Source organism: Thunnus albacares, chromosome 1 (assembly GCF_914725855.1).
Source record: "Thunnus albacares chromosome 1, fThuAlb1.1, whole genome shotgun sequence".
In the NCBI taxonomy this organism is placed as follows: domain Eukaryota; kingdom Metazoa; phylum Chordata; class Actinopteri; order Scombriformes; family Scombridae; genus Thunnus; species Thunnus albacares.
This window is the reverse complement of record NC_058106.1, coordinates 20,069,385-20,084,121: the sequence shown is the minus strand read 5'-3', so window position 1 is coordinate 20,084,121 and position 14,737 is coordinate 20,069,385. Positions and strand designations below refer to the sequence as shown.

Below are 14,737 nucleotides of genomic sequence, written 5' to 3'. Positions count from 1 at the left end.
AGAATCCAGACATTAACCAACACCTGCCTCAGAGGAATTCTACAAATCATCTGGCCAGATATTATCAGTAACCAGGAACTGAGACAGCAAACAAAACAGCAGCCTGCAGATGAAGAAATCCTCCGAAGACGCTGGAGATGGATTGGTCACACTTGTGCCCTGGCCATACATGAGGACAGCTGGAGAAATTGGCCCAGGACCGGGATTCCTGGAGGGCCTTTGTTGGCGGCTTGCGCCCAAAGTGGGGTCACAGGCTTTAATTAACTGACTAATAAATAGCTGCAACCCTGTTAACCAGACTGCAATGTGCAAAACTGTTGTTGATGTTTCAATGAGCTCTTCATTACCAGTTTGATTAACCTACATTAGGTTTTATAACTAAGATCTCTGCTCTATTTATTGATTTATCTACACTTAAACAATTCTAAAATTACTTGACAGGAGCGGAATTAACTGAAATCACAGACAATGAATGAATACAACCGTATTTATTAAAGGAAATATCTGTCAGTCAGATGAACAGTACAGTTTCCCAAATTAAATGCAACACATTGTGCTAAAAAAAAAAAAAAAGCCATGTTATCATTTAAAACAACACTAAATCTAAACAAGATAAATATTACAGCTTTAACAGAAATTCACAGGCTGAAAACACAAACACTGAACAGAATAAACATCGGGAAGCATTTCTCCACACCGAAACATAAATAAATACAAAACGTCTTCCTTACATAGACAAATGTTAAATTCATTTTTGCAGTGAGCTAGCTGGAACAAGAATTGCACTGCGGTTTAAATAATGTGGCATATTATCAGTTTATCAGTGCAAAAACCCCCCCCACAAACCAAAACGACTGTAAATAAGAACTTGATAACTCGGCTGGAATGTATTTTAATAGTGGTGGGTCAGGAACTTTATGCAGGCAAATGTGATGTGTTATTATGAAGACACTTAATGTAAACTTGATTTTTTTTGTAAAGCACTGTTGGGATAGCGTGAGGTAAGCGTGCAACGTGTATGTATCGGCAGATCCTGAGTGAGTCTATAAGATCTACACTAAAATAATCTGCTACTGTCTTCAACACCTGCAGGGCCGATAATGTTCAGGATATTCAGCAAAACTGAGATGCAGTGAGCGACTACAACCTTAAATTGTTAAAGAAAACTTTTCCTATCTCTTGGTCTGAGCCACACATTTATACACTCACGCACATCAAATCCAGTGGTTTTACTCAATGAAAAGATCAGTAAGGTTTCAGGGTGAATAGTGTAAAAGGGGCTGATAGCTGCCCCAACTCTCTGGATTTAAACATGATAACAGCTTTTAATGCACAGATTGCCAGAAAAGAATCTTGTAAAACATCTAAAATTATTTCAAAAGGTTAACAAATGTAAACAAACCTTTTTACACACATTTTAAACTCATTTAGTTTTCAAATACCCTCAGATTCTGCGTCTAAAACTTTAACAGTTTAACAAATCACTAATCTATCATTTTTTAGGACAAGCCTGTTTCTGCTAGTCTAAGATTTGGTTTAAAACTCCACTTAAAATCTATCTTTTGAGTATCAAATGCTCACTCTTTGTAAGCTTGAAAGGTTTCTGTTGAGAGCTGGTAGTTTCCTTCTTTGATTCGTCAGCATCAATGGATAACAGATTACAAAGTCGAGAAGTTTTCATAGTAGAAAAAAGGATCAATTAGTCCCAAAAAATATTTTCTAAAAAGTCAAAGTTACTCTAAAATATCACTGAATCCACTAAAATCCTCCTGTGTTTTTATCTGTTCTGGATAATTACAAATACGTGGGTGAATAGATGAAGGTTTTAATTTTCCCACCATGATGAAACTTTCAAAATCCACAGTTCAAGCTCACTGCTGCTTTTGTCTGTGAAGGAGGAAACTACAAACTGTTCACAGCCTCTTTTCAAGACTACAGTGACAGATTTAAGATGAAGAATCACTTCATGAATCGGGCATTTCGAAGGGCAATGCTACAAATTTGACTTTTTCTCATTTGATTTTCTACATAGCTTATTTTACACAATCCCTGGTATCTCACATATTTTACTTCCTGTAATTATCCTCTTCCAGTCTCCAGTGCTGCGGCATAAAAACCTACGAGCCCCTCTCGCCATTTTTCAAATATGTTTACGCTTATTACACATTCCAAAAATTAAAAAAAAAAAATCTAAAGTCTGCACAGCTCCATTATTCTTATTCTAAAATTTACACAGGCTCCATCAATGAAGCACCAGCTGAATTGTGTCAGTGTCACTACACTGCAAACACAGAGTATTTTGTTAGTCAAATCATCCCCATGCTGTATTATTAACATTCATGGCGGAGGTAAACACTCCCGTTTAGAATCAGATGCTGTTGAAGTTGGAAGTAAATTAACATCATTACGTTTGATTCATACATCAGCATCCACAATACAGATTCAATTATCTTCTCAGTTGGCTTGAACATTCACACTTAAGCTTTTAATCTGAGCCAAATTACTGAATTCACAGCTTGGACAACCCCAATATTTGCCAGTGATGATTTATTAATTGATACAGAATAAAAATCCAAATGAGCATGAGGCTGTTAGAAGAAAGCTTTGTGTATAAGCTTGTGCCGAAACTTGATTTTATAGCTTTAAGGCCTTGTCAGCTATTTCTCAGGGTAGCTAACCTCCAACTCCTGCAAACAATTCAGCCACTGATGTTCTGATGTCTTGACTTTTAGCAAAACTTAAAGAAGAGCAGTGCTCTTGTCTAATTGCGAGGATGAGGTATAAACTTATTTGGTCTATCTTAAAATATCAGTAAAGACATGCTGTACTTTTTTAAAATACAGAAATATGATCAAACAAACTGCAAGTAAAGAGAAAGGTGACAGTCGGACTGAAAGGTTGTTTTTGACTCTGAAGCAGTTTTGCTGTCGACCAGTGTTTGACAGGAACTTATTTAAACCATTTTATGTATTTAAACGTATTTAAACCATATTTAGCAGGAAATTCGGAGTCATGACTCCATGACTTCAAGCTTCAATGAAAACAGGAACTGTGTCTTTTTTTTTTTGACACACTCAAACTAAATATTCACCTGTTTTATGAATCAGAATAATGGAGCTGTGAATCACCGATTTAGTGTACGTCACGATTGTGAGGGTACAACACAGTTCACAATTCTGCTCAAAATGTGACAAAGAGCGAAAATGCAGAAAGTAGTCATGGGTAATGTAAATCGCTTAAGCAACTGAACTGAAGGAAAAACATTCGGAGCCCAGTTTTGTCAGAGACACGTAGTAGTTGCACTGGGTGTATAAATATGTTTAGTTCTTATTTCTCTGCAGAGCCTCACACAGGTTGTGGTTCGGATCTGGCTCTTGGCTCATGATCTCAACGCACTCCCACTCTCCGCTGCAGCTGGACCGTTTCACAGCCTCCACCACCGTCTGCACATACAAGCCATCCTCAAACGTTGGTGCCATGGCAACTGGTCCGCGCGCCCAGGACCTGCGCTCCTCGTGAGCCTGAAACGACTGTCTCAGCGCCTTTACCATGGAGCTCAGCCCCCGCAGATGAGGCAGAGGCATCTCTTTCACCTCTGGTCCGGCCCACCCACTGTCCCCAAGCAACAGCTCCTCACCTTTACTGCCGTTGCGTTGACCATACAGTTCCGTCCCTCTGGCGACCAATCTCCCAGTGGATCCGACTACCATAACCTCGTGCACAAACGACCCCGGCATGTTGAAGTTCAGGGTTACGGTGCAGCACACCCCGCCGGAGCAAGACCCAGGTCCGCCCATCAACATTTGGAAGAAACAGAAATCGTCGCTGGTGACTCGTCGAATGCCTCGGATCAAACCATTTTGTTGCACAAAGGTCCGCAGTAAGCCATGAACTCGATTGGCTCGTGCCCCGGTCAGGTAACTTAAAAGGTCAATGATGGCAGAGCCGACAGTGTGCAGACCGCCTCCTCCCATCAGCTCCTCACATGTCCAGCCGTACGACTGGTCCAGGAGGCTAGGGCCATAGACACGGACATCGCACACCTGCACGTCACCAACATATCCTTCCACCAGCAGCTGGCGCATTGCGACAAAAGCTGGCAGGAAGCGCAGGGTATTACCCATAATGCTGAGCAGCTGTGGATAATACCTGGCTGCAGTCACCATCTTGAATGAATCCACGGCAGTTGCAGCTTTCTCACACACAACATTCTTACCAATACCTGCAGAGAGACGGGGGGAAGGTTTAGATCATTATTATTCAGGTAATATTAAACTCACTGATCTCTAATCTGCCAGTCCACCTTCTGAGAAATCCTTTTATCTTTTTGGCAATCTTATGTTACAACAAATAAAAATTCAGCAATTGATTTCTTTGTGTGAATTAATCTTTTGTGTGGTAGTGAGCATCATGATCATTCAATACAGTTCTATAGTTATTATAAAGTGTTACATACATTTTATGTTAAAAGTGATTTTTAATAAATTCAGAAAGTTTAGTTTTCCTTGTTTGTATAAATTAATAAAAAGTCGACAGCGGGCGTGTATAATTTTTAAATATAGAGATCGGCAGCCTTCAGTGCCACTTGGAGTTAGTGCCGTGGATAAATCCTTTGGCGGGGACACACTCAGGAAGTTGCAACTATAACAGGAAGCTGAGGTCAACACTCAGGAATTCCATTAGATATGTTAACTCGATAGACCTACTCGACTCTGAATGCATTGTATGCATGTATGTTTAATGTTGCCTGCTGATTTGAGAAATATCCTGGAATGACTACTTGTCCTGTGATCACGGCCATTATCAACAAAAATCACATTTAAAAAGGACAAAACTTGAAAGATACTTAACAGTAGAACACAGTCTTTTTTTAGTATGAGCATGCTTTGAAGAGTTCTGTGATTACAATCAAAAACACTGGATCTGTTTCACAGCAAACCTGCCCTGTAGCTGCATCAGGTCACATTACGTCAGATGCTAATTCAGTGTCAATGAAAACTATTTAAGACCTGAACCTGGTGTTTTGGGGGAAAAATTAGCTTATTTGAGTGTCCTCCTTCCAATAAACCCCAAAATTTTAAACTGCGTTGACTGAGTATCCACCTATATTCTCTTTTTTTCCAGAGAAATGCTGTATAGTTTATGGCCCAAGGTATTTGGACAGGTCAGCTTGGCAAAAGGAAAAAAGTGCTCTGGTGAGTGTGGCTGACATACTGCAGTCTAGTGATGGTGTACATGTGTTTATGATCTCTTACCCAGTGCTTTGACAGCAATCTGCCGCGTCATTGAGGGTGGAATATAGATGCAAACAAGGTCGACATCTTGGTGCAGCAGGACGTCATCAGATCGGCTGGTGTGAAATGGGATGCCGAGCTCCTTTGCCAAGCAGCCCGCTTCCTCTTCACTTCGCCCCCAGAGCGCATGGACCTCAAAGCCTTCAGCTTTCAACAGCGGGACCAGCACTCGGGCTGTGCTCCCCGTGCCAAATACACCGACTCCTGGCAACATGGCAGTGCCACTCACTGCAACCTTACGTCTGAACCATGGCCAGCCTCACTAACATCCCAACTGCCAACGATCCACTTGTCTGTAAAGGACTTTACTGTCGTCTGGAAATCAGGGAGAGCTTATTGCACCTGTAAAAATAAATAAACAGACTATTAAAGCTGGGTGACAAATTCAAATATATATATTTTTTACAATTCAATAAAGCAACAATATTCTAGGAAATAATTACTACTGCTTCCACACAATACTTTAAGTAAAAGGTGAATGATATGATTGATCTCTGAGAAAAGAAATGTGGAAGAAATGCGCGATTTTATTGTAATGTTATGATAACCAAAAACTCATTCAATAACTAGCCTCATAGTACAATATCTATTATACCTATTTATCTCCTAGATATACCAAGAAACAGGACAAACATGTCAGATGAAGGTCTAGACCAGTTCCTCTTATCAGTGGTCTCTGACAACCACTTACATTGTATCCTGCCACATAGTGAACATGCCATTCCTCAGATGTTCCACACCCACAAGTTAACGTCACTTCTACCTCTCTAGGAAGTGCAATTTATCTGTGCGTGATCTTATCCAAGTTAAACACTAATTTGGTGGCATTTTTGCACAAATACTTGCCCATTAGATTGCTTAATTAATGTCAACAATTTATCTTAATAGTATTCTTCCTTCAGTCAGACCGGCTGGTTCAGGAGGTTGTTTGTCAAAGTACAGTTCAGCTCAACTCTCCTCTCCACTTACCTTTGATGATTTTTTAATTTAATTGTTATGGACCTGCAACTGTTGGGTGGATTTCATCATGTGTCATTATGTGCAATTGATGTTATCGCCTAGATTTGGCTGTGTGATGAGAGCACCTCCCCACAGTGTTATTAATTTAAGGGTGGGGTGTCAACTGTGCTGAAACCTGCTTCAAGCTCGAGTGTGAGCAGCTCTTTTTTTTTGGCTGGACCCTAATGATGTTATACAAAGACGAAAAAGTGGTTTATGTCATTATATTATTATAAACATGAGAGAATATGCTTGTTTCTCTGTAACTTACTGCAGCAGTATCACTGCACAATAACACACAGATAAGGAAGTTTTCATTGCATTTTGTAAGTATAATGTGGCATTGTTTTGTTGCATGGTTTGTTTTATTTTGAGTTGTCGAGTCTAGTGCGGAGGATTTGTATCCTGTATCAGGAAATATTCAATAATTTTCAAGAAATAAATACATTTGTCCTCTATTGTGCTCAAACATACAGTCTGTCAGCAATCTCTTATTGGACTCTGAACAGTAAAGTAGCTATCTTGTGTTGCTAACGACCCGGTCAGATAACAGATTCACGGTAATTAAATTCATAGTTGTCATAGTTGTTAGGCTTTCTTCGGGTCAATTTTCTATGCCAAAAACATGCGGAAAGTAGCCAGAACGTTTAAAGCTAGCGCCCATACATAGACTAGATTTTCATAACGTGAGCTAGCACGTTCATCGGCTAACAAGCTAGCCGGCCAGACAGACAGCCGCATAGCGAATTCAAACAGCTCCCGGTAAACGCAACTTGAGACTGAACACACTTTACATCTAAACGTAACTTCTCTATCTTTCTTTACACTGTTTAAGAAAACAATCGATAAGGAAATGCAACGATAACTACCTATCGGATTTACCAGCCCAACATCAGCAGCGGTGGTCGGTGTTCATCCGGGCGCTGCCCAGTTGCTAATGGTAACTTCAGCCCAGCCGGAGACACTAACAGGCGGAAGATGTGTCACCACCGGAGGATTGAGGAAGGGATACATGGACGCCGCTAGCTTAGGACATATCGAAATATGGGTCTTTACACACACAACTTTGTTCCTGTGAAATATATGTTTGCAGATAAGAAGTAAATAACTAATCATCATAATAATATTAATATGAAGAATCGTATTAATTGATAGAGCAAGTGCATTCTTTGATCGGGTGCCGTGTTTTCCCATGAATCAGTGCGCGAGCTTATCAGCTACATACATAATAAACTACATATAGACCAATTTACACATTTACACTTTTTACTACACTTTTTTGGTAGTTTTTATTAACTTTTTTCATATATACAAACATAATGACACACAAGTTGCTACAGTAAATCAATAAAAAATAAAAAATAAGGGAGCACCATGCATGTGGGATAGAACATTTTCCTTAAAAACAACAACAACATCGTAGGAATATTTACTTCATATTAGGTTCCTTAGTTTATATACATCAGAAAATTAGACCAAACTTCATAAAACTTTCCTTGGTAATTATTAGTCCTTGTGATTACAGATTCAAAAGAGGTAATGTCTGTCATCAATTATAACCATTTAGTAAGATGTGGTTTTGTCTGGCTCTTCCAATGACGGAGAACAATACCTTAAGCGGCAATAAAGCCTGCCAGTGCAAGTCCAAAATTTCGTTTGGATATACTTGGTGGTAGGAGGGACTTTTTACTCCACTTTTAACTTTTTAAATATTATGAGGGACATTTGTTAGAGTTGCACAAATATGTTCTCAGTTAAACAGTATGAAGGAATTCAGCCTTTTCTTTCACATGTACATTTAGAATCAGAATCATCCTTACTATTAGCCAATTATCTTTACACATACAAAGAATTTGACTCCGGTTTAGTGGCTCTCAATGTACTTACACAACAATCTTCAGATATATACACAAGAAATGACTATATACAGATGAAACTCTTTCTGTGAACTGTAAACAGGACACAAAAAGTGCAAAGAAATGAAGAGTGCTGTGGTTATCTATGGTTGGTGGTTATGTACAGCATATAGTTTGTTCATATAGTTTGTGTATACTGGTATGTGTGTATATGTGTAGGACAGGTTCACAATTTTTCAAGTCTGTCTTAAAACAACAGTCAGGTGTCCATATGAACACTGAAAGAGGTTTTCCTCGCTGTAATCATTCCTCCTGTTCATACTGGCTATTAAAAGATCCCCTTCAAATGCACTTTCAATGTAAATGATGGGGGCCAAAATCCACAGTGTGGCCACAGAGTCATTTTGTGCAAAAACGTACAGTAATTAAAAGTTTATCTGAAGATTATGTGAGGCTTCAGTAGTCTGAGTTAGTCGTATCAAGTGGATATCTGCCACATTTACAGTCTTTTTAGAAAAATTCCCTCTTTATGTTTCCTCAGACAGTGTTTCCCTGTTGAGCTGTGGTGGAAGTAAAGTAACAAAAAGAGGAAGGTTGGAACTAAAACAACTATAACATTGAAAGATATTTACTTGATTTGACCCATTTGGATGAGGTAGCTTCATATTAGCTTCAGATAAACTTTTAAATAAATGTTTACAAAGAAGGAGGGCTGTGGATTTTGGCCCCAATCACTTACATTGTAGGTGCATCAGGAAGGGATCTTCTGATGGTCAGTATGAACAGGAGGAATGATTATGGTGAGAAAAACCTGTTTCAATGTTCATCTGGACACCTGACTGTTGTTTTAAGACAGATCTGAAAAATTGTGAACCCATCTTTTAATGTCACATTGCTTTTGACATTTATGGATTGACTTTGGTTTCTATTTTCTGTCTTTTTTCTGACAGATGGAGTAGTGGTGATGAACAGATGTTCAGAACTTTGTCATATACAATACCTGAAATATGATTCATTTTTACTTTAATGTCTTCCTTGATTAGATGTACACACTAAGATTAAAACTGCACTGATTTGTATCTCAAGAAATACACTCCACACAGAAAAGTTTATGTATTGGGACTCTAAATGTAGATTATACCAACAAGTAGTAGGTAGTGTCAAATATGCAGTAACACTACCGGATATTTAATTTATTTTGTATTCATTACTTCACCTATATAACATATACATACATATCTATTGCTACATCTTCCAGAACCATTACTATTGTAGCGTGTACAATGTTTATAATATATGTAGATTGATTTCCATTTACTTGACTTTTTAGTTTGTTGTGTTTATCACCCCTAGTTCTTATCGGTTACCTTGTTTCCTGCACTGCTGTAACATATGAATTTCCCGTCTAAGGATAAATAAAGTCTTATCTTATCTTATTGTGGAAAAGGCCCCTAGATAACCTGATGTGGATATTCACTGCCCTCTTACCTGACACTCTTAATAACCACCTATCAGTGATAGTCAATCAGATTGGATCATTTCCAGGACTCTTAGTCCACTGAGGTAGCTCTGCGAGAAAGTTAATTAGCAGATGTTCAACCTGTTAGGAGCTGGGTTTCCACAGCTGAGGAGACAGTTCAATTGATGTTTTAAGTAAGAACATAGTAATCTGTTTAGAGCATGTAATGTTTAATAAGGCTGCATTAATTCCCTTTTAATAGTCCATATTTTTTATAGCTGCTAATTTAGATAATAAAAGTAAGTGATTGAAGCTGTCTTCTATACAAAGTAAGAAGTTTTAAGTCCTTAATTAGGGTTTCTAGTGATAATATTCATTTAGCCACTGCATTGATGTGGAGATTTGCTTATTGTATTTACTTTTGAGCTGAATATGCTCAGTTTAAAACTTGGCTTATTCATGTTGTTTATATAGAGCCATACGCTAACCAACAAGTGGAGAGTGTTGACTGGTGTGGTGACAACATTTAATGAACATACTAGAAACATACTTCTATTCCCAAAGACTTTATTTCACTTACATCATATATTCTGTTATATCTTATCTTTAAGTGAAGTCAGGTGTGTGTTACCACAGAGCGACCAGCAGGGGCAGCAGTTCACTGACGGACTCGGGCAGGAAGCGCTAGGAATTCTGGGATTTTTAGTTCTAAATGGCGGACGGTTGGTTTGATTAAAACCCGAGAAGAACAAAAACAAGCCATTTACCGCTGAAAATTAAATATCTGCCACGCATTCAACATAAATATAAGCTTCGTGTGCGTTGACTCCGGATAAAAAGGCGTGGATTTAGTCGACGTGCAGCGAACAGCGGCTCACTTTTGCTGAAAAATAAACAGGAAGTTGTTAGCGTTGTGGGACGTGTAGTTCCGCCTGCAGGCCGCTGAGCTTGATAACAACGCACAGAATAAAGAAACAACACAGAAATAAGGTAAACTGAATCCAGCGGCTGTGTTTTCAGGCTCGGTGTTGAGGTAAACATGCCCGGGTTCACCTGCTGTGTCCCTGGCTGCTACAACAACTCGCACCGGGACCGGGACCTGCGCTTCTACACGTTTCCCAAAGATAGCGCGCTGCGGGAGCTGTGGCTGCGGAACATCTCCCGGGCCGGGGTCAGCGGCTGCTTCAGCACCTTCCAGCCCACCACGGGACACAGAGTCTGCAGCGTGCATTTCGCCGGCGGGAGGAAAACCTACAGCATCCGAGTGCCGTCCCTCTTCCCTCTGCGGGGGGTGAACGAGCGGCGGAGCCGGCGCGGCAGAGGGAGGAAAGTGTCCGCGGCAGCTCCCGCTCCCGCCGCTGCAGCGACCTCGGGGATTGTTATCACTAACGTTAATGTCCTGGGCAGCACGGTAGAAGGAGCCGAGGCTAATGCTGGCGGCGAGGCGAGCGACGACAGCATCACCGTGGTGCAGATAGGCCAAAACGGGGAGTACCTGGGCACGGCGCGGCTGCCCGCACAGTCAGAGGGGACGTCCTATACCGCGCCGATCTGCAGCTCCGACGACCTGACCGCAGACGACTCATCGGTGGAAACGGTGAACCAGGCGCCCGTGCAGTACGTCAGTGTGACTAGCAGCCCGCTGGACCACTCGTACTCTCTGACCACTGGCACCACGTCCGCCGAGCTGCTGCGGAAACTGAACGAGCAGCGGGACATCATCGCGCTCATGGAGGTGAAGATGAAGGAGATGAAGGCGACCATCCGCCAGCTCCGGGTGGCAGAGGCCAAGCTGCAGGAGGAGGTGCGGGAGCGGGACCGGCTGCTGTACGGCAAATCTGTGGCATTTGTTAGCGTCCGCAATAAAATGTGATGGGTGAACATCACCAGACATGACCCGTTACAGAGACTCAGACTGACAACGAGGACGTTGAAGACCTATTTTGTATGAAACTACAAGCGATGACAATTTATTTTCAACAAGTAGAGCTGTTTTTTCGTAGGCCTAATGTAAAAAAAGTTGGCTGGCTAGTTATGTAGCTGATAGTAATAATCTCATTGCTAATCACCTAGAAACATGCACAGTCTACTGTTGGTCTGCAGCTCAACCAAGGTCAATAACACCCATTTTATCCATACAGAAGAGTCATAGTTTGCACAGACTTACAAGTTAAGCAGGCATATTTATAACTTGACTGATGAGGAAGATGCTCAAGACTGCCTAGTTGCATAGAAAGTTTTTCTCCGTAAAATTTCTCTTAAAATGTTTTTTATATCCTTACTTTCTCACTGAAATTTGGAGGAGGTTGCAAAGAACATCTCAAAGCAGATTGCGGAAGTTAAGGTAAAGTAAGCCAAGACGAACTATCCATAGGATCTGGTAACAAAACACTATTCTTGGCACACTTAAACGGTGTTAGTCCATGGATTAAAACTCTACCAAGACTATTTCTGAGTTCCCCTTAAAGGTACCTTAAGTTGATTTCCTTTAATTTCCGTTGCTAAAGACGTTTGTGCAACAGAAAACAGACTTTTGAGGAATCCCTTAAAACTTGAAAGGGCACTCAAGGATGAAATCTTAGTTAAGGACGTTTCTTGAAGACAAGCATTAAGTTACTTTTGTGCAACGATTTGCTTTTTTTCGTAGGACTCTTGAGAGAACTACAAAACATTTTGTAGAGATATGCAACTTGGACATGTACGTCTGTCTCCGAGGTTGACGTGAGGGGAAAAAAGCGCCTGCTTGTTTCTGTGTGATTTGTGAATTTTTACGTGCCTGTTTATGGTTCAGATGTTTCTCCACACAGACGTTTAGTGGTTGCATCTCTCTGTCCTGTTCATGAGTGTTTTATGCACAGGATGTTACATACATTTCAGATTTTTGACAGCTATGCCCTTCTCGTTTTTGAAGTAAATTTCCATTTGAAATAGCGCTGATTCACGCTGAGTAATTTCTCAACTCATCAAATGTGTCCTGGTTTTGTCCAGTGTTATATTAACAAAACAGGAACAGGTGGATCCTCAAGTATTTTGAATGTTATTACCTTCAAGTTAAGGGGTTTTAACTCACCCACCACTGTGAATAACTCGCTGGGTTGCTGTCATCTCTAAGGATCTTTTGTTTGGTCTGTTTTTAGAAACAAAGTGGTGCAAATTTTAGTTTTCCAATGACTTTAGCTCTATTGTCAAATTATAGTTTTAGTATTATTTTGTTTTCAGCTGTGTTTAGTTGTATCCAGTTACATCATCAACTATAAAGACTTGTGATGGGAAAGAAACATGAACTGAAACAACATTGCTGCCCTGTTTTGTACACCTGTTGGGTGAAGTTTGACACAAACTGGTGCTGAAAGCATAACTTAACCTGTACTGTGTCAGTGTGAAGAGAGCATCCTGCAAAAGATGTTGCCTTATAAAGACAGATGTGATGAAGTGTACAACCCATCATTTTTGCTTTTTCTTTTGAATGATTATTGAAGATGTGAGTTGTACTTGGGGTTTGACTGGTGAGAAACAACTATAATTTCCCAAAACCTACAAAAATGCACTGATATTCTTGTTTAGGTTTCAGGTTTATTATTGATTTATGCATCCGCTACTATTTCTGATGAATTAATAGGACAAAATTATTTCTTCAGGTTTCTTTTTTGACCAAAAATAAAAACCCACAATGTAGTTTTTAAAGCAACAAATTGTCACATTTGGGAGACTTGGAAACTGAGAAACTGTTGATCATCTTTAATAATTTGAGCACTGTAGTTTCAGTGCGTGTCCCCAGTGAGAGTATAAGGGATAAATAAATGAATACTTGACTTTTTCACAAGTTGATTGTAGATCTGATTTAACAGTAGAAACTACAAGAGGTAAAAATGTGTGTTCTTTGATTGGCAGATGTTGCAGCCTGATTTTCCTCCTCTAGATGGCGGTGGGATAAAAGTCTATGGCCTAATTTGCTTTATCTGTCCGTCTGTGTTTGTTGGCAGCTTGGATGGTCATTTGCTTGATTGTACTCATATTAAACCACTGAAATGGTGAATGTCATCATGTGAATGTGAAGCCGTAGTGCAGTTGCTAAGCCCAAACTGTAACTGCGTAATTTTGGACACCTATCGTGATAATGTGTTACATGAAACGGAGAAAGAGGGAGAGACGGATGAATGGATAGATGGAGAGAATTGGAGAGAGCGAGGGTCCAGATCCTAATCTCATCTGGATTTATTTTTTTTTTACTCCCAACAGTGTTGCATAATGCCTTAATCCAGAGCTGTCAATCCAACTTACACAACTCTGATCTCTTTCTATGGCCGTTGTTACTACAGCGCTGTTTACATTCATGCCGCACAACAGCATCTCATGTCAGACTGTCTCATCCTTTGAGAGTAATTATGTAATGTGAATGAAGTAAAACATTGTTTGCAAAACATGAGCCTAAAAGCCAGTGTTTGACATCAGATTAAGTGCTGTATAAACAGTATAAAGACTAAAGATAATGTGTGTGATAGCTGCTCTTGGGGAAAAAAAAGGGTTGTAATTATATTTAAATCTTTCATTCATGATATTTTCTTGTTGAAATATACCTGCCTAAAATGAAACCTTTGGGTTTTTTATGACTAAATTGAAAATACATTTTTCTCTAATGAAGATATGTGGCACACTTCACGTCTTTTACAGTTAATATTTGTTAAACTGTCCACCAAAATGTCCACTGTGCACTACTTAAGATAAGTGATGCACATCCGTTGAAGTCTGCAGGATTTCATTCTGTTCAAAGACTCCACCAGGTCATTCTGGTGATTAGTTTGCTGCTGTGGTGTCTGCAGTGAAATCCTCACACACTCAGCCGCTCACGTTGCTTAGATTTTTTTCTGTTATTGAGATCTTTATTGTTTGCAGGAATCTGGACAGATTCAAATCAAGATTGATCTTTTTTTCTAGATGTATAACAACATTTGCCATTTCTGGATTGAAGTTTTAGCTTTCCGAAGAGTGTTTTATGAATAACTTCTGATTGTTTTTATAATTATAAATTTAGTTCTTCTGAGAATATAACAATTTATAATCATTTATATCCTGATTAATATATGTTTTACTAAAATTAATGGAGATTTTTATTTTGCAGCATTAGGGCT

At 39.7% G+C, this 14,737-nt stretch overlaps 2 protein-coding genes across 2 annotated transcripts; one reads left to right on the top strand and one right to left on the bottom strand.

The window, feature by feature from the left end:
* Positions 1-468: 468 nt before the first annotated feature.
* On the bottom strand, positions 469-5,634 carry gfod2 (glucose-fructose oxidoreductase domain containing 2). The gene is made up of 2 exons (XM_044348212.1): positions 5,256-5,634; positions 469-4,222 (listed from the first exon to the last, which is right to left on the bottom strand). The coding sequence occupies exons 1-2, from the start codon at positions 5,506-5,508 to the stop codon at positions 3,321-3,323; spliced, it is 1,155 nt and encodes a 384-aa protein (XP_044204147.1). The 5' UTR covers positions 5,509-5,634; the 3' UTR covers positions 469-3,320.
* A 4,618-nt stretch (positions 5,635-10,252) lies between these two features.
* Positions 10,253-14,034, top strand: thap11 (THAP domain containing 11). The gene has a single exon (XM_044348199.1). The coding sequence runs from the start codon at positions 10,648-10,650 to the stop codon at positions 11,479-11,481; it is 834 nt and encodes a 277-aa protein (XP_044204134.1). The 5' UTR covers positions 10,253-10,647; the 3' UTR covers positions 11,482-14,034.
* Positions 14,035-14,737: the final 703 nt, after the last annotated feature.